The sequence below is a fragment of the Leptonotus elevatus genome, chromosome 14 (assembly GCF_054856555.1).
Source record: "Leptonotus elevatus isolate MCC_2025b chromosome 14, RoL_Lele_1.0, whole genome shotgun sequence".
NCBI classification, from domain to species: domain Eukaryota; kingdom Metazoa; phylum Chordata; class Actinopteri; order Syngnathiformes; family Syngnathidae; genus Leptonotus; species Leptonotus elevatus.
In genome coordinates, this window is record NC_141252.1 from 19831578 (window position 1) to 19850792 (window position 19215).

Genomic DNA, 19215 nt, shown 5'->3' on the forward strand with positions numbered 1-19215 from the left:
CACAAATACTAAACAAACAGAAGTCTAAAAGTTTCACAGCACCAAAACAAACAGTTGGAAAAAGTCTCAGCATGACATGACAGCAAACAAACAATGAACCGACAAGGACAGAATGAATTCAGGAAACATGAAAACAAGTTTCATTGTATACACACAAGGTATTTACCATATGGAGATTTCATCCACATGAAGCCGGCGTTTAGGACTCTGGAAACGATTGGTTTTATAACCGGGTCCCAGAGTGCACTGATCTCAAAATGCCCGCAAATATGTATATTTTCCAACAAGGACGCATATTTAAAAAAAAAAAAAGAGCAAAACATAAAAATAGTGAGAGGAGCAACCTAAAACCTATATATATATATATATATATATATATATATATATATTTATATATAAGGGGTGTGAATTGCCTAGTACCTGGCGATTCAAATAAATAAACAAATAAACAAATCCTAACCCTAAGTAAGACGTTTTGTTGAATAATCCCATAAAAATAAAATCGATTCGGTTGCATATCGAATCGATTCGAGAATTGCATGCTGTAATATCGCGATATATTGCTGAATAGATTTTTTCTAACACCCCTAATATATATATAATAATAATAATATAATAATATTATATATAAATAAAAAAATTAAATTATACATACACATATATATATATATATATATATATAACAACACTTAGTGCTGTCAAAATTAAAGCATTAACTGATTAATTAATCACAAAAAATTATCTCAATAATCATAAATTAACGCAGATTATTCGACTATTAATTTTGACCATAGATTATCCTTAAGCGTGACAGCGGATGGCGACAGTTAAGGTAGCACAGGTTGTGTTTTAGCAATAATCGTAATTACATGCATTAAAATAAAGCATTTATTAAATGTTTGCGTAGCACATTTAGAATATTTGTTCATGTCAAAATATTTTTTTCCACTTTAAATTATGCAAGTAATTAACTGGTTAGAAAAAGAAGAGGATGAGCGTGTGCAGTGGATCAAAAAATGTTGAAGACTTCCTCATCACATTAAATATCAAAAGAATGAACACATAACCAGTGCTATTCAAATTTCAAACTTCAAAAATGTTGATTTAAAAAAAGTCTTTATTAAGCGATTAATCGTGATTAAAATTGATTTAGATTGAAAATTCAAAAATGTGATTAATCTGATTAAAAATTGTAATTGTTTAACAGCTCTAATACACATATATATATATATATATATATATATATATATATATATATATATATATATATATATATATATATATATATATATATATATATATATAATTTAGTGATGAACCGAATTTTTGACCATAAATGGCAAAAATGTGCATTTTCGCCATTGGGCCAAAATAAAATTCAAGCCGAAAGAATATGGCCGAAAGAGGATGTTGTGGTGACACAAGCAAAATTAAAAAATAAATTAAAAAATGCTGCAAGCAAGTATCTGTTTGAATTAAACACGGGAGTGAGTGTCCACCTTGCTGCTCGCTGGCGTTTTATGAGTACCGGCAGCTTCATTTTGCACACTTGTTTACTTGGTAAACTATGTTGAAAAAGAGAGCGCTGTTGAGTACTGCACTACAGGTAAGCCACTCTTTCTCCTGCAGCGCCTTCCTTTTTTTCTTTGATGAGAGCCCCTCGAGCGCTTCCACTTTTTCACTTGCATTCTGGTGGCCGTGCTAAATACTTTAGCTAATGTTAGCACTATTGCTATCAACCGTTTTAACCTTCGTCTTGTGTTAACTTTCTGTTACCATCTCTTATGTTAGCGGGTCGGTTTCGACCCGTGTCTTAAATCAGCTGTAAAATACACTAAAAACAAGTACATATCATCCAATTTATTTATCATCTCTTGGTTGGCTTGTTAGGCTTCCTTATCCATGAAAATATTAGTTTTAATGTTTTTGGTGTGGGCTTCTGGGCCTTTTTTGTCAGTATACCCCTCGATTTCAATTTAAAAAAATGGTAAAATAAACACCAAGAGAATCATATAAATAAATAAAAGGTTGTTGTGTTACCTGACTATTACTGGGGGCTATTAGAACACATCTCTTAAATTAATTTGTTTTATTTATTTATTTATTTAAATATTATTGACTATAGTAACATCTATGGTGTTACGGGTCGATTTCGACCCATATATATTTACTTCAAGAAAAATGCAAAAAATTTATTTTTTTCAGCAGTAGAACTTTAATATAAACACAAAAGGAAAAGCAGAACAGGTCAAAACACAAAATATAGGTTTGCAAGGTAAAACAAACGACAACCAATCAAGCAAATGAAACCAATAGAAATCACTTAGGTACTATTTCCAAAACTAATAAAAAACAAAATCACAGTAAAAGTCTGTGTGCAAGAATATGCATGTGTGTGTGTTTAGATGCATGTATGGCAAAAAGTGACAATTTTAGTGTGTTCTTTGCAGAGATATTTCTTGCAGTTGAAGCACAATATTTTGGTATTTCTGTCCTTACTGCTTGGGCAGACCTGACACCTCTTTCTTTTAGAATCAGGTGGCCTGAGGGGGGTTGTGGCTGTGGCTTTTCTGGTTGATGTTGAGGCAGGGCAGGCTGAGGAGGATGCTGTTGCGGATGCTCTTTGTCGTGTTGAAGGTGTGGACGAAGTGCTAGGTGAGCTCTGCAGCTGTCTGACCAAGATGGCAGCATCTGGGGTTCGGGGCACCCGTTCCCTTCGCTCAATGTGTGGCTTGACAAGTGCATTTCCCAGCTCCTCAAGAAACATTTTTCGCTTGCTTTTTTTGGTTGAGTTCCACCCTTGGTGGATTTTGGGTCCACAACACAAAAGCATTACATGCAGACACATCAAGGATGTTGTAAAACACAACCATTGGCCACCTCCTGGTCATTCGCTGGCAAGTGTAGGTAGCAGTCAGCTTGTCCAGGTTGTCCACTCCTCCTTTATTTTTGTTATAGTCGAGGATAATTGTGGGCTTTTTGTCACTTCCTGATGACACAGCTGCATCTTTGTGAAGAGTAGACATAAGTATCACATTCCGGTTTTTTTTTTTGGACAATATGAGACAACAGTGGTTGTGTCTGTAAAAGCAAACTTTGAGGAAAGTGGAGCCCTGTCCATCACCTGCAAAATTTCAGTAGGCAGCTCAGGTTTATTTTTCTTCACTGTGTCCACCATGGTTAGTTTCCTCCTGAGAAGTTCTTGTCCAAGGTCATAGCTGGTAAAAAAAAATTGTCACAAGTGATATTGTGACCCTGCAGTCCAGTAGTCATATCGAGGACCACACGTTTTCCTTGGTTTTTCTCAGGAATGCCACTCGCAGATTTGCCTGTGTAAATCTGCAGCTTCCATGCATAGCTGGTTTTTGCATCGCAGGCTGCCCAGATTTTTATGCCGTACTTCCCTGGCTTACTGGGTATGTATTGCCGGAAGGGGCATTTTCCTCGGAAAGGTACAAGACGTTCATCGACTGTCACCTCTGGCCCTGGGTTGAACATCAGTGGAAGGAGTTGCGTCCATCTCTCCCAGACATCCCTGATGGGGGCAAGCTTGTCAGATCTTGCTCTGCTATTTCGGTTGTCAAATCTGAGGACTCTTGATATCATTCGAAAGGTCTGAAGTGACATTGTTGCCCGGAAAATATTTCTGCCTGTCGATGCGTCCTAGAGACCTCATTGCAGGATCTGTACACACCAGCAAGAAGAACACCAATGTAAGCATCCAGATATTCCTCATCAATGTCTTTCCACATGTCGTCATGGACTTTTTTTCCTTCAAGGTTTGTCATAGCCATGATGACTCTTTTTAGTGACAATGGCATGAATAGCTCTAAACATGTCTTGATGTCACTGACTCTTGTCACAGCAAACCTTGTGATTTCAGGGGTCATTTTTATGACATTTGCAGCAGCTGCCCTGCCATGTACATCATGAGGTACTGAGCTCCAAAAGATCTTACCATTTTTGGACTTGAATCTTTCAGTGGGAAGAGCTTCACCACCAGTGACCTCCTCATCAGACTCATCAGGTATGTCTGTGTCTTCTGGATGATACTCCACATTGTCTTCCTCCTCAGAAACCTGCTCATCCACATCGCTATGCTGCTCTGTGTCCTCTTCCTCATTTCCATCAAAAAGATTATCCAGAACTTGGGTCGCTGTAAATCTTCTTCTCATGTTTGTATGCTGCAAATTGGAGATGTGCACTCTGCAAGTCAAATGACCCTTCAAATGAATGAATTGACCTTACATGTCAGGACATGCCCATCTCTGTTTGTTTTGTTTTTGTGCAGGTGTACTGGAAAACACGGCAAAATGAGAATCCCCTACAGCTCACAGGATTGGGAGAGGAGCTGGCTGTCAGTGTGTTGGCTGACAGTGCAATTATGAATCCATTTTTGGCTCTAATTATTGCTTTATAATCTTATTTTTATAACTGGGTCGAAACCGACCCTAACAACACAAATGTAATAATTTCAACCAGAGCATTTTAGAATTTAGTGAAAACCTTTTTTTTTTGTTTTATTTTGTTGAAATAGAGGTTCCTGACAAAGTCAAAAAGCCTTGATGCAATAAACTAATTTATATGGTTATTTTATGCATGTTAAAACTAAAAACAGGTCGCTGTCGACCCTAACACAGGACAAGGACAAGTAAACACTTACCACTATCTCAGATTGACTACCAATCTGTACAGGACGCCGTGTGTGACTTTGCAGTCCGTTCCCATAGCTGATTGGCTGGTGCCAAGAAATGTATTTATTTTTAAACGTTGCTGAATATGTGAATGTACCGATTTTAAGTGTGCCGCAACATGTCCCGCTCCAAATATTATCCATCCATCCATCCATTTTCTTAACCGCTTAGTCGTCACAAGGGTCGCGGGGGGCGCTGGAGCCTATCCTCGCTGGCTTCGGGCAGTAGGCAGGGTACACCCTGAACTTGTTGCCAGCCAATCGCAGGGCACACAGAGACAAACAACCATCCACACTCACAATCACACCTATGGACAATTTGGAGTGTTCAATTAACCTGCCATGCATGTCTTTGGAATGTGGGAGAAAACCGGAGTACCCGGAGGAAACCCACGCAAGCACGGGGAGAACATGCAAACTCCACCCAGGAAGGCCGAAGCCCGGACTCGATCTCACGTCCTCTGCACTGGGAGGCGGACGTGCTAACCAGTCATCCACCGTGCCGCCTCCAAATATTATAATTTTAATTAATTATAATAAATGCAATGGTTATAAAAAATTGGCATAATTTTTTTTCGCCGTTTCGGTTTTCGGCCAAGCATTTCTCAGTTTCTGCAGATACAGATCCATTCAAAGAGTTGTTGAAACTTGTCTTATTACCAGTAATGTGTTTGCTTTCATGACTGTCATGGAATTTTTCACCAGTATACACTTTTTCTTTAGCTGTTTTTACGCGTATTAGGGCCACGTATGTATATATATGTATGTATATATATATATGTATATATATATATATATATATGTATGTATATATATATATATATATATGTATGTATATATATATATGTATATATATATATATATATATATGTATGTATATATATATATGTATATATATATATATATATATATATATATATATATATATGTATATATGTAAATATATATATATAGCCCTTGGTATCGAACAACTCAAGTCCCAAGTTGTGGTGACAGTGAACAAGATAGTCGTCCATTGATGGAGCTCTCCATGCAAGCCGGCAAGACTTCCTTTTTTTTCTGACCCCCTCACTCGACAAATGAAAGGCAGTTTGAAATGGCGGAGTCCAACCCAAGACATGCTTAGGACCGCCCCCTCATTTGAAAAACATTTCATCTATATATAATCTATCTATATATAAATAAATGTGTGAGCAGAGCGTTTTTATTTATTTAATTGATATTTTTTTCTATTTATATATTTATTTTTGTATTGCTATTAATTATTAGTATTTTTTGTTATGTTTATTTATATCTGGGTTTTTTTTTCACTTTTAATCATTTATTTATTTATTGTCATTTATTTATTTATAATTTTGGCAGTTTTGGTCTTCGATATAAATGAACATAAACAGTCTTCTGTAAATAATACACTGACTGCTCTGTATCACATATTTTACTATTATTGGTGAAAGATAAGTGTGAGGGAATGTTTCACTCTTTCGTGACACAGGTTGCTTTGACTTAGTTTGTCCACTAGATGTCTCTCTTTCACTAAAGCACCAAAGCGCCAAATTGGCACAATTTGAAAGAAACACCTCAACGATTCATGCTTTACCTGACCATCTCTCATGATAACTGTGTGATGACCCGAAGCAGAAGCTCCACCTAGGCAAACTTTCCTTCCATCCTAGGCAAACTTTCCTTCCATGAAATATGTTGAAATACTGGCAATCGTTGCACAAACTCCTCTCCGCTAATTCTCTTTCTTCTTTTATGCGCTGGCTTTTTCTCTGTTTTCCCGTGACTTCCCGTGGCTGCACTAGAGCGCAACTTCAAACATGGCATACTCATTTCGTTAAGTGTTTTCATGTTTAAGAGAATTTGAGAATTTTTGAGGAATAAAGACAGCTCCGTTTTTATGTAAGCAACTGACGAGACAACGAGAAACATCTGGACAAGACACAAGTGGCTGAGGGAGCTGATTGGTTGACACAAGGGTCCAGGTTGACAAGCACAGGTGGACATAATAACATATCGAGACAAACATGGACCAAAGGGACACAGGAAATGATGACAAAACTCAAATGTAATCAAAATCAAATCAACAAAACACAGACCATGACACAATCGGCTCCAACCAAGGTTATTTTAGAAAAAAACTAAAACTAAAATTAAAAAAACAATTTTGAAATAAAATAAAAACAAAAACTAACTGAAACTACATTTTATGTTTACAAAGCTAACTATAATTATACCATAAATGTCCTTCGTTTTAGTTTTTGATAAATTATTTTATACATGAGTCATTGGGGATGATTTTAAATGTGATTTTATATGTATTTATTTAATCAGAAAAAGGACGTTTGAAAGAGTATCACACAAAAGTGATGTCATCTAGCAGCAGCCAATAGAAAAGCACCTTCAGATGACGTTGTTCTTATAGGTGACGATTTTGCGTGCTTGACTTTTGGCTCTAATGGTTCGACTCGCCAGCTTTTTATTTAACTCAGCCGAAATGCAACGCTGGGTAAGAAATTTTACTTTTTTCATTTTACCATGGTGTTTATTAAATATTGCGTACAAGTACAAGTGGCGGTCGTGGCTCAGGGTGTAGAGACGGTTGTTCAGTAACCAGAAGGTTGGCTGTTTGGTCCCTGCTCTCCCCAAGTCATGTGTCGTTGTATCCTTGAGCAAGGCACTTCACACACATTGCCTCCAATAGTAATCACACTGGTGTCGGGAAGGTGTGAATGTTTGGTGGTGGTCAGAGAGGCCATATGCGCACACTGGCAGCCACGCTTCCGTCAGCCTGCCCCAGGGCAGCTGTGGCTACTTAAATAGCTTACCGCCACCACAGTGAATGTGTGAGTGCATGAATAATGTATCCATTCCATTGTAAAGCGTCTTTGAGTGTCTAATTCAGGGGCGGGCACACTCGGTCCTCGAGGGCCGGAGTCCTGCAGGTTTTGGAGTTTTCCCTGCTGCAAAGCAGCTGATTCTAATCAATAGGATCGTTACCAGGCTTTTGCAGAGCTTGCTGATGAGCTAATTATATATCAGCTGTGTTGGCGAAGGGAAACCAAAACCTGCAGGACTCCGGCCCTCGAGGACTGAGTGTGCCCACCCATTGTCTAATTAGATAGGAAAGCGCTATATAAATCCGATGCATTATTATTACAAGTAATACACCTAAAAAAAAAAAATTAAACTAATACTGAATCTAACTTAAGCTAAAACTAAGCATTTTTTTAAAATAACTAAAACTACTAAAAACTAGCAGCACGATGGCTGACTGGTTAGCACTTCCGCCTCCCAGTGCAGAGGACGTGAGATTGACATTATTATTATATATTTTTTAAATCATCAAACTTTGATGTTAATGTTACAAATAATGTGCTCGGTGAAATATGTTGTAATAATATGTCCGAAAGGGAAAAAAAATTAAATTCCCACAAGGAAACAAAATAACATAAAAATTCAAACAAAAAATAGTGTAAATCATGTGAAAAGTCTGTTTTATTCACACAATATTTTGTTTGTGTTATTACATTTCTTTGTGAGAAGATTATTTTAAATATATTGAAAGTTTATAATAATATTTACATTATGTTCAATTATTTAGTAGTGACAATTTTGTTAAATTTTCAGGAAAACTTCTTGTTTTTGGGGATGATTATAAAGTCGCTCATAGGTTTTAGAGCCAGGCCCTTTAGGCCTTAATGGGTTAAATCGAGATTCTAGTGGACTTGGTTCTTTACAACTTGTCCTTGTCTTAACACTGTGTTGACTATAATCAACCAATGGAAATACATTAGAAGACGTTCTTCATTTTAAAAAACAAAACTGAAAAAAAATTGAGCCAGCCAGTTTTTGAAAGGCATGAAGTACTTAGGGAACAAATAAAGTAGGGATGTAAAATTAAAGCAACCTTCTATTCTTACTGGGGTCTATAACAGAAAGTAAACAAAATATAAACACTATAATACTATGTAATCAACAGAATCTCATCAATATTGTGGGTATGTAAACGTAGCCTGCAAAGAACAGGTAGTGATTGTGTAAATTGAAGGCAAGGGAACCTGATACAAGGCAACACAAGTTTGAGAGGTTAAATAGGGATACAACTAAAAGGGAACCTGTTATGATTCTGGACAGATCCTCTTGACTATTTGGTCCAAGTCCCTTGGAAGCTTCTCTTCAATACTCACTTTCATCCCTCTTCTTGTCATTTGCACTTGAACCTGTGTAGCTAATTAGTCTTTTCCTTTCCAGTGTATTTTCTTGTCACACGTACATTTAAAGCCTTTCTGTTCACAAGTTGCTATATAAACACTTTGAGGGTGACTTTAACAAATGCTACATTTTAAGAGTCTTTCTAGCATTTTTCTTGTCATGAGAGATTTATTTCCCTGATGTATTCATCACTTATCCCTGTCCTTGACTGTGCTTGTTGTCCATTGAAACAAAATGAACAAAAGTTGTGCTTGGATGAACAGGGGGTCAGCCAGAGCAGTGTCAAAGATTTAATGTATATTCACCCACAGTATTCTACATCCTAGAACAAAACAAAAAACATGAGCCATAGAATATACTGGTTGCCCTCATGTCATAAATTAAGCTGAAAGCCTTTGGAAATACAAGTATGGCCGTTCTGTATCAGGGTTCTTATAGTTTTGGAATTTTCATTTTAGTTAGTTTTTATTTTGTTTTGAGTTTTGTTTTATAAATGTTGTCATTTTTAGTTTTTCGGGTGGTTCTGTTAGTTTTTATTTAGTTTTTCTTAGCTTTAGTTTAGTTTTAGTTAGTTTCAGTATTAGTTTGAGTTTTTTTGAATAAAGTGTATTACTTGTGCACAATATGTAAAATTAATAATAATAATAATAAAAGGAAAAAAGTAACACATTTCTTACCTAGTATTGCATTGCGGCTGAGTTAAATGAGAAAGCAGTCGTTTTTTGATTTGTTGATTTGAATTGTTGCCTAGGAGCAACATCATCTGAAGGTGCTCTTCTATTGGCTGCTGCTAGATGACATCATTTCTGTGTGACACACTTTCAAGCGTCTTTATTCTGGTTAAAATCAAAATAAATATACTTAAAATCACATTTAAAATCATCCCCAAAGGCTCATGTATTAAATTAATTACCAAAGACTAAAACGAAGGACATTTTCGTGATAATTATAGTTTTAGTAAACATAAAATGTAGTTTAATTTAGTTTTCATTTTTATTTTATTTCTTTAACGAAATTGTTCTTTTGAAGTTTAGTTTTTTCATTGCATCTTGTGATGTGAATTGGATTGTAGTACTATTGGAGTGTCTATCCATTTCCTTTGCCGCTTATCCTCACTGGAGCCCATCCCAGCAAGTCACCCTGAACTGGTCTGGTGAGTGCTTGAGTAATCGACCTACGACGTTTCGACTTTATGAAGCCCGTGCCTCGTCTGTAGCACCTTCTCTTTCATTAACATTTCCGACAGTAATCACACCATTTGAAAGTTATTTAAAGTTGTGTTGTTGTTATCTCCAGCAACAGGCATCCATCGAGCCGGTCGTCCGTGCAGAAACACAAAATATTCGTTACAGCAATTTCCAGTTGCCGCAAATGTTTTTGTTTTTAATTACTGTATAAAGTATTTTGATGTAAATTTAGACTTTAGGGGAGAAATACGATTTACGCGGATATTCGGGCTATGTCGCCAGCGTAGGAGAAAAACTCGTTCATAACTCGAGGACTTCCTGTACAACACAATATTTTGGGTCTTTTTTTTTGTTTCAAATCAAATGGAAAATATCAAATATTCAGTTGAATACATTTGGCTTTATTTTCCACTTTATTATTTCCCTCAACAAAATAGTCAATAACATATTGTATTTAACATGAATTATAAACAAACAAAATGTGGTTTGTCAAGACTAAAAGTTTCAGGTTAGACATAAAAGAACAGATGCAGTTGTTCAGTTGATCAGGTGTGGCTTGCTATCCAACCAGAGACTGAGTTACACACTCTTTCATCACAGGTCTTCATCAGTACACCTTTATCATCATGAGCAGGAAGGCAAAGCATCTGATTCACGGACACTCATACCTTTCACAAAGGAAACAATACCTGTACACTAACATTAATGTTTGTTTATCAATGAAATAGACAACATATTGCAAAAAACTGCAGGTATGCACAATTTAAATCAAGCCTAAACTGTTGTTAGAATACAATGGTGCTTGGTAAGGGACCTAAAGTATTTGAAAATCAACACAAGAAAACATGAAATGCATATGGAATTAGTTTCTGCAGATAAAAAATCCATTCAAAGAGTTGTTGAAACTTGTCTTGTTACCAGTAATGTGTTTGCTTTCATGACTGTCATGGAATTTTCCACCAGTTTACGCTTTTTCTTTAGCTGTTTTTACGCGTATTAGGGCCACGTATGTATATATATGTAAATATATATGCATATTTAAATATATATGTATATGTAAATATATATATATATGTATATGTAAATATATATATATATATATATATAGGTGTGTAAATATATATATATATGTGTGTAAATATATATATATATATGTGTGTAAATATATACACATTTTCTTAACCGCTTGTCCTCACAAGGGTCGCGGGGGGCGCTGGAGCCTATCCCAGCTGGTTTCAGGCAGTAGGCGGGGTACACCCTGAACTGGTTGCCAGCCAATCGCAGTATATATATATATATATATATATAGAGTGGAGCAATATTCCGAGAAAAAAAATCGCAAATTTGCCACTTTATAAAAGTTTCTTTTTTATTATAAAAAAATTTCTCTGAATATCCCCCACATACATATATACATATATATACATACATACATATATATATATATATATATATATACATATATATACATACATACATATATATATATATATATATATATATATACATATACATATAGATATATACATATATATTATATACATACACACACACACACATACGTGGCCCTAATACGCCATCATAGTTTTGCCTATAAATTCACATTAAGAACAGGCATGAACGTTTCAAGCTCTGTGTTGTACACACATTAAAAGCCCCAGAATATGAAACAAACTGGCTTAAATCCCACATTTGCATCAGCATGTTTTTTGAGTGGGGCAAGTAACAATCTAAGGAGCATGAGTGTTGTCTTCTTGATACATCTTACAAACTGCATTCATGTGTAGGAGCAGGCAGGCAGTGGTGCCAGAATGCAAACAGGTTCCCTAATTTATTATGCCGTCATCTATTAATGTTCTATATAAGTAGCTGTTGACTGACCCTAACCCCATGCACAACCTATATTTATTGAGTACAGTACAATACTGCACAAATAGATTGTGTACTTAAATCATGACTGACAACTTTTATTGGGACGAAATGACGGCCGTTGTATGTGTTTATATCACACACAGTACACGTCATAATTTCTTGTTCTCTTTTGACAAATGAGCAGCAAGTGTGCATCATTTAAATGGCAATGTGAGTGATTTTTAATAGGAATGAAAGATCATAATCTGTTTGGCCAAATTCATGTTATGACATGACTTCAGACTGGTGAGCACCTTAAGAATATTAAAACATTTTGTATTCCTACTAAACCTTTTGAAAAAAAAAATAAAGGTGGTGAACTCAAGAATGAATTTGTGCTGTAGAAATTTGTATGGAGGTTGAAAAGGATCTTCTAATTATTATCATTTTAATTTACATCGGTTTCAAATGATGCGTATTCCCATTCTGGAAGAATATATATATATATATATATATATATATATATATATATATATATACACACTGTATATGTCATTATACTGTTTAGGGCAATTTATTGATGTTCAACTACACTTACCCACATGTCAGTATCATGCAGAAGAAACAGGAGTAAGAAGCAACATGTAAACAAAACAAAAAAGGATTTGAAAACTCCTGTTGCAGTAGAAATAACCCAGTTGTGATGAATAGAAAGAGCAAAGTTAAGTTGTAGCTCTGCCAAGAATGTCCTGAGCTTGCAAACTTAGTGAGCATGTATGAAGCTATGACCACTGTAATTAAAGAGAGACTCAATACAGCAGTTTTTCCAGATGTTTCACATATCACAAGTTAACGACAAGTTGGAAGACAAAAACATATATTGGGAGGTTTTTCTGTCCAAGAAGAAAAGTCTTTAGAACTGGACCCAGAAAACAGTCACAATGACAAGTTGCTCAAATCAAATGCAATTGTAAGTTTGTGGCTGGACTGCTCATTTACAGTCCCTCTGAATGTGGCAGTGAATGGAGAAACAAAGGGGAAATATTGCACTGACCTAATTTGACCAACCGAGGACGTTTGCCAAATACTGTTTGGATGACATGGATGCTCATACAATAGCTTTTTTTTCCCCCTCTGGAAAAACTGCATGTGCAGCTTGAAGAATCGAAAAATTTGACTCAGACCTGCGTACGAATTTTCAAACAAAGAAAGGTCAACATAAAAGTATGTGTGACATTAATACAATAGATTACAGTGGGAAAACACACTTTAAAGGGTAAGTCCATCCATCCATCAACCTACAAATTTTCTTTACAATATGATGTTCAATGCAACCCCACTAGTCTAAACACGGTATTCTGATTAATACTGTGTTTGTGGAATATGAATAAAGAAGCACAATCCACCTGTTTTAATCCATTTTAGTATAATGTCACGGTTGCCCAGGGCTCAAGTAACGACCAATCACGGCTCAGCTTGCGAACGTCACATGGCCGAACTCAGTGAGCCGCGATTGGTCGTTACCTGAGCCTTGAGCAACTGTGATGTCATTTTCAGTTGACATCAAGTGGCAAAATGGCCGCCTGCTGAGATGGATAAAAACGGGTAGATTTTGCTGCTTTATTCATATTCCACTAACGCAATGAAAGTGTATAGAAAGGGTACTACATGTTGACATTTTTATTCAGTCAGTTAACCCTATAAAGCCAAACATGTCATATTAAATACATGACATTTTGACCCTTCTATTTCATGTGTATAATATTTTTTTCCCATTAAAACCCTGACGTATATGATCTGACACATGCATTGCATGGATAATCCATTAGAGGGCAGTATCACCCAGCTGATGGCTTTTCCAGTGACCTTGCAAGGTCGCCCCAATTGAGAAAGAAGAGACACCTATACTCATTAATGCTGGGAAATGTTCTTTCAGATTTTTTAAAATACTAATAATAAAATTGGTATGTCTGTTTATTATTATATTTTGGACAGTTATAAATGTACAAATTTAAAGGATTGTGACCGGATATATCAAATATGACACAAATCAAAAGTCATAGGTGGAATTTGAGCCCCAACCCCCAAAAATTATTTTCTTTTTAAAGGACCAATAAATACTCTATTTACAGAGAATAAGAATTTTCTTACATATCTTTCATGGTCAAGGCTTTATAGGGTTAATTTGTTATCATGTCTCCCAGTCTCTCGTACACAATGAAACACCTTTAGAAACACAAAAGCAGGATACTCTATTCCCACTTCTTGACCTGCGTTTGCTGACTTCTACCGTTTGCCGTAGCTTTGTTCCAACCACTGCCGCACATCCTTCAGATTGTAAAAAAAAGGGCCCTTGCCACCCAGATAGCGAACCTTTCTGTGTTGTACTATACACACGCGTTCATTGGAAACACCGTAAGCCACATTAGCGTTGTTGTCCATACAGTCAGCTACGAGCTGACACTGCGGCGGCAGAGAAAAGTGATCAATCAGCTTTCGCGCCGCATTGAGCCTCTCTTCTAAACTCTGATGCTTGCGTACGCTGAAAGAGCAGGAGCCCATCGGTGGAGCCACCCAGCCGTCAGATGGGTGAGCCTCGTCAATGTAGACCAACAGAAAATCAGCAACATCACTGAAGTCTTCCACCAACCGCCGGAAAGCTGGCAGGTGGCTGATGAAGGGGGGTCATGTGGCCGAGCCAAAGTTGACCACTAGAGGGCGATCTGATGATTCAAAATCCAAGAGGCGGCATTCATCTCGAATTCGGACCCGAGCAGCATGTTGCTCGTTTGGTATAGTGTTAACTTTGTTGCTCCACTGAGGGCTAGCAGACACCTTCACCACTTTGGAGTTAGGTGCCTCGCAGCCAAGTTTGACCTAAGGAAGTAACAAGAAGGGTTGACGTTTACCTCCCAGATGTAATGATTGAGCTGTGCCATTTATGATTTTAACTCATTCCCTCCCAACCATTTTTACTGAAGCAACCCCCTTCACTCCCGGCTGTTTTACTGGATTTTGACTGATTTGGCAAGGCCCACAGAATATTCTGTTCTACTGGTATAAAAATATGGAACCTACCAAAAGAAAGATTAGAGTCTCTTCTTTCTTCAGGAAAAAAAAATATTTCTTATTGGTTTCTGTTTTGCAGCAATTGGTATTAGAATATAGTTAAGTTTCATCATTATTCACAAACCTGTTGTAAACACTGGGAAAACGAGCTTTTTGCAACATTGCCCTGGTTTATCTCTTATACTCTGTTGCCACCTGCTGGCCGTTTTTTGTAATAACTACCATTGCTTTAAGCCACCTCTTCCTGTCAGAAGCTGCATCCAAGCCTTCTGTATGCTCTAGGATTTAAAAAAAACTTCTTTTTTTAAACCCCGTCTAAATATGTTTTTCTACGTTTTTGGGAGTAAATGAGTTAAGTGATGGTACATGTTCTACTGCATCTCTCCAATTTGACCTCTTTTGGTCTCTTGGACGGGATTTCTGTCATTTCAAGAATAGGTTAAGAGTCAGTGATTAGATTAGCCAGGAAGAAATTGTGACTTTGGTCAAATATTTACAATTGGAACATCATGCCACTGTTTACTTTAAATTATGTCATCAAAACCTGAATCTCCACTGAAACCCCTGCTGGTGCTCCAAACTATTGGCCTGCTTTTCATTCTAACTGACATACAACGCTAAGAGAGAAAAAAATATATATATATTTATACAATATAATATGTTTGCCATGCCTCTTCTCATTGGCACGTATCTAACTGCACTTTATTGCAGACAGATCTGGCACAGTTGTTCTCGTTGAGCCTGGCATGTTATTTCTAGATCTGCTGTCAGATTACAGAACGACAATGAAATATGATTACAGACACATATGTGCACACATTGCAGCTGAGCTGGTCGTGCAAGTCTGGATGTGATATGACAAAATTAACAAAACTGGGCCGAAAGGTTACTGGCATCAGCTGTGCTTTGACATTTGGTGAATGCTTTTTGTTTACTCAATTAAATCGTAGTAAAAAAAAATTTTGGGGGGGGGGGACAAAGTCACATGGATCCCCTGTGTATAAATAACAGGCTAATCTAATGTAATGTAATGTGCAGATACTTTGAGGCTTTAGCGTTGCATTGTAGGTAACTGTCCTTACCTTTTTGTAAGCGTCCAGCAAGAAACTATTCCAAATTGAGCGGAGCCCAGCCGTAGTCAACATGCGGCGCCACTCGCCCGAGCCGGTGGACCTGGAGCAGCTCAACAGCGGAACAATGCGCTTCACCAACACCATGGAGTCGTACAGCGCCAGGAAGAGACAGTTGGAAAAGAAACCTGGTAATATTTGGAGTGTCACCAGCACATCTTCGCTGGCCATCCCCATTTTGTCTCACTGCATGCGATCGCCGCTCACAGCTGCTACAAGTCATAGCGCGCCGCCGCAACACACTGTTGTGCAGCTCAGTCACTGCCCACATGCTTGCAGCGCGGCCCAGTGCACGCTTACAACTTCATGCGCAACACAAGGGAGGTTAGCACTATACGCCGTCACAAGATTACACAGCTCAGTCTGCCTGTACGCGCGCGCGCACACACGCACGCACGCCCCCCCCCCCCCACACACACAGCATGCATACCAATTTGAACAAACAGTGTATATATATATAACAAAAAATATATATATATTTAGTTAAAGCAACAGTCCCCAAACTTTTAGTGCCACTGGCCATTTTCATGCAAAGACATAGAAACAAATAAATGATTGAAAATATGACATGACTCACCATGAGCTCTGCCTCAATGGGGCACGGCCATTTGGTGAATTCTGACAAGTATTACAACAGTAATGACCAGAGCCTGATTCAGGAAATTTGACTCTATTTAGAGTAAATTTGACTCAATTTAGAGTGGGACCAAATAGACTCAGTTTTATAGTAATATTTACACTTGGAGAAGAGTAAAATAAAGAACTGAAAAATAGTCACTCAAGGGTTGAGGAACAAACTCATGCATATATATATAAAATATGAGAGAAAATTCAGATTTTTTGTAAATAGAGTATTTATTGGTCATTTTGAACAAAAAAACATGTTTTTTTGAAAATCAACTTCCACATTTTGATTAGTGTCATATTTAAAACATCCAGTCACAATGCTTTAAATTCGGACCTTCTCTTATGCTTTAATTTTGTATATATCCTGGACAATTAAGATTAGAAAATGTCATGTTTCAGTTTTGTGGGACTTGGGTTTTGTTTGTTATGGGTGTTCTTGTTGTTTTTGACAGTTGGTGTTTTTTTGTCTTGTGTTCCTGGTTTCTTCCCTTGTCTCGTTATGTCTAACCACGTCCACCTGTGTGTGTTTTCTCTTCCCCGGGTGTGTCTCATTAGTGTTGGAGTATTAAGGCGCCGTCCACACAAAAGCCAGTTTCAATGTATCCTCACAAGTTTCTTACCGTTTAAGCCGTTCGTTCACATGATGGCGCGATTTCGGAGCTTGAAACCGATCACTTTTGAAACCGGGATTTTAATACGCGCCCCGTACGCGTCCGTCTGGACACCTTATGCAGGATACTCCTCCAGCGATGACGTAATGGTCGCAGCTCGATTGACGACGCATTGTCGTACATTGATGACGTATGTGCTAATTCTTGCGTGTCTGCGTGCAAACCGTCAGTCTGTCAACAACAATGGCGGATAGCCGTGTCGTAGTCGTTTTGCGCAGCCTTCTTAGCTTTGCTTACGCTTTTGCAGCAAAAATATTTTGCTTCTTTATTCCGACGTTCAACAAGTGGTGTTGCACTTGAATCACCCGCCATTGTCGCTTCTCCTGTGTTCGTCTTTTTCATGTTATGATACATGCAAAGCCATGTTTGTTCTGTAGATGGCAATAAAGTTTTTAAAAAAAAAATTCATTGTAGCTCCACCGATCTCAATGCATACTTTGAAAATGGCTGAGAGCCGCAAGAGGACATCTGTCTATGAAGTGAGGTCCGCTGCAGAGACTGATGAAGATGATGAAAATGAGCCCACACGTTCCTGACATTTGATCTGACGTTTCCCTCGAACAGGAAAGCTGGTAGGATGGTTTTCCGCATGCACATTTAAAGAAAAAGTGACAATTGGACGTTTGGCTTCTACTTTTCGAGAAGATCCTTGAATACACCTTTAACCACTCTATATTTGACAAAGAACATTTTTGAAAATTAGATGTCTTACCTTTCTCAATTGTGGCGCTCTTGCAAGGTCATTGGATAAGCCATCAGATGGGTGATTACTGCCCTTCAATGGATTATCCGTGCAACGCATGTGTCTGATCATACAGATATTTAATGGGTAAAAAAAATATTATACTCATGAAATAGAGGGTTCAAAATCTCTTGTAGTTAATATGATGCGTTTGGCGTTAAAGGGTTTTAAAGTAAAAAAAAGAAAAAGAAAAGAAAAGTTGAGTATAAATTGGGGTTCCCTCATCATCCTGGTCATCCTTATACATTCGCCATAATGACTTTGGGCACTGCCCCTCTCCCAATGAGAGAAAGTAGGTCTTGATAGGAGTCCAGCTGTCGTGAAGCCTCTTCACTGCAGGCCACAGGCTCAACCGTCTTGTGGGCACATGTCTAAGCAAGGACTGGTATTCTTCCTCCACAAAGGCGTGAATTCACTTCAGTTCCTCAACGCGTTCGACAGAGGACGAGAAATGGCTAAAGGTCTTGTTGACCACATTTTTTCTATGTCAATGTTTAGCTGATCTCCTGCATGTTTTGCACCGTCATGGACGATGAGAGCCACACATTTTGCCTTCAAAATGTCATGGTTTTTCTATTGCAGTTTCTGGAAGACAACAGTTGTATCGCCCATAATTTACATTAGCATTGTCAGAAGATTACGCTGGTATCATGTCTAATCCCAGTTTGTTTCACCCCATCTTGGTGACTATCTGGCTGTGGATCACAGAAGATTTTTTTTTATTGTCTTCATAGGAGGGCTTGCGTTTGCACTCCCGAGTCTGGCGACCAGTAACGCACTGACAGTGCGAAGAGCTTGGTGGTTCCATGATTTCCGGCACTGCAACCACAGAGAAGAATGGCGTGTGGACTGTAGAGACACAACGATGGGATGAACTTAAAAGGGATTCTTTTAAAACCAATTAGTCGAACAACGACAATATACAATATACAATAGTACAGAACTTCACTACTAGAGTAAGAGTGCAGATACTCCTTGTCAAACATTACTGCAATAATCCCAAATTAGTCCTCTGTAAATTGGTTGATTG

General features: G+C 37.6%; 1 protein-coding gene across 1 annotated transcript; it reads right to left on the reverse strand.

Moving 5' to 3' along the window:
• Positions 1-10475: 10475 nt before the first annotated feature.
• On the reverse strand, positions 10476-16494 carry dio2 (iodothyronine deiodinase 2). Its single transcript, XM_086095194.1, has 2 exons — positions 16098-16494; positions 10476-14823 (listed from the first exon to the last, which is right to left on the reverse strand). The coding sequence occupies exons 1-2, from the start codon at positions 16320-16322 to the stop codon at positions 14233-14235; spliced, it is 816 nt and encodes a 271-aa protein (XP_085951320.1). The 5' UTR covers positions 16323-16494; the 3' UTR covers positions 10476-14232.
• Between the last annotated feature and the right edge of the window lie 2721 nt (positions 16495-19215).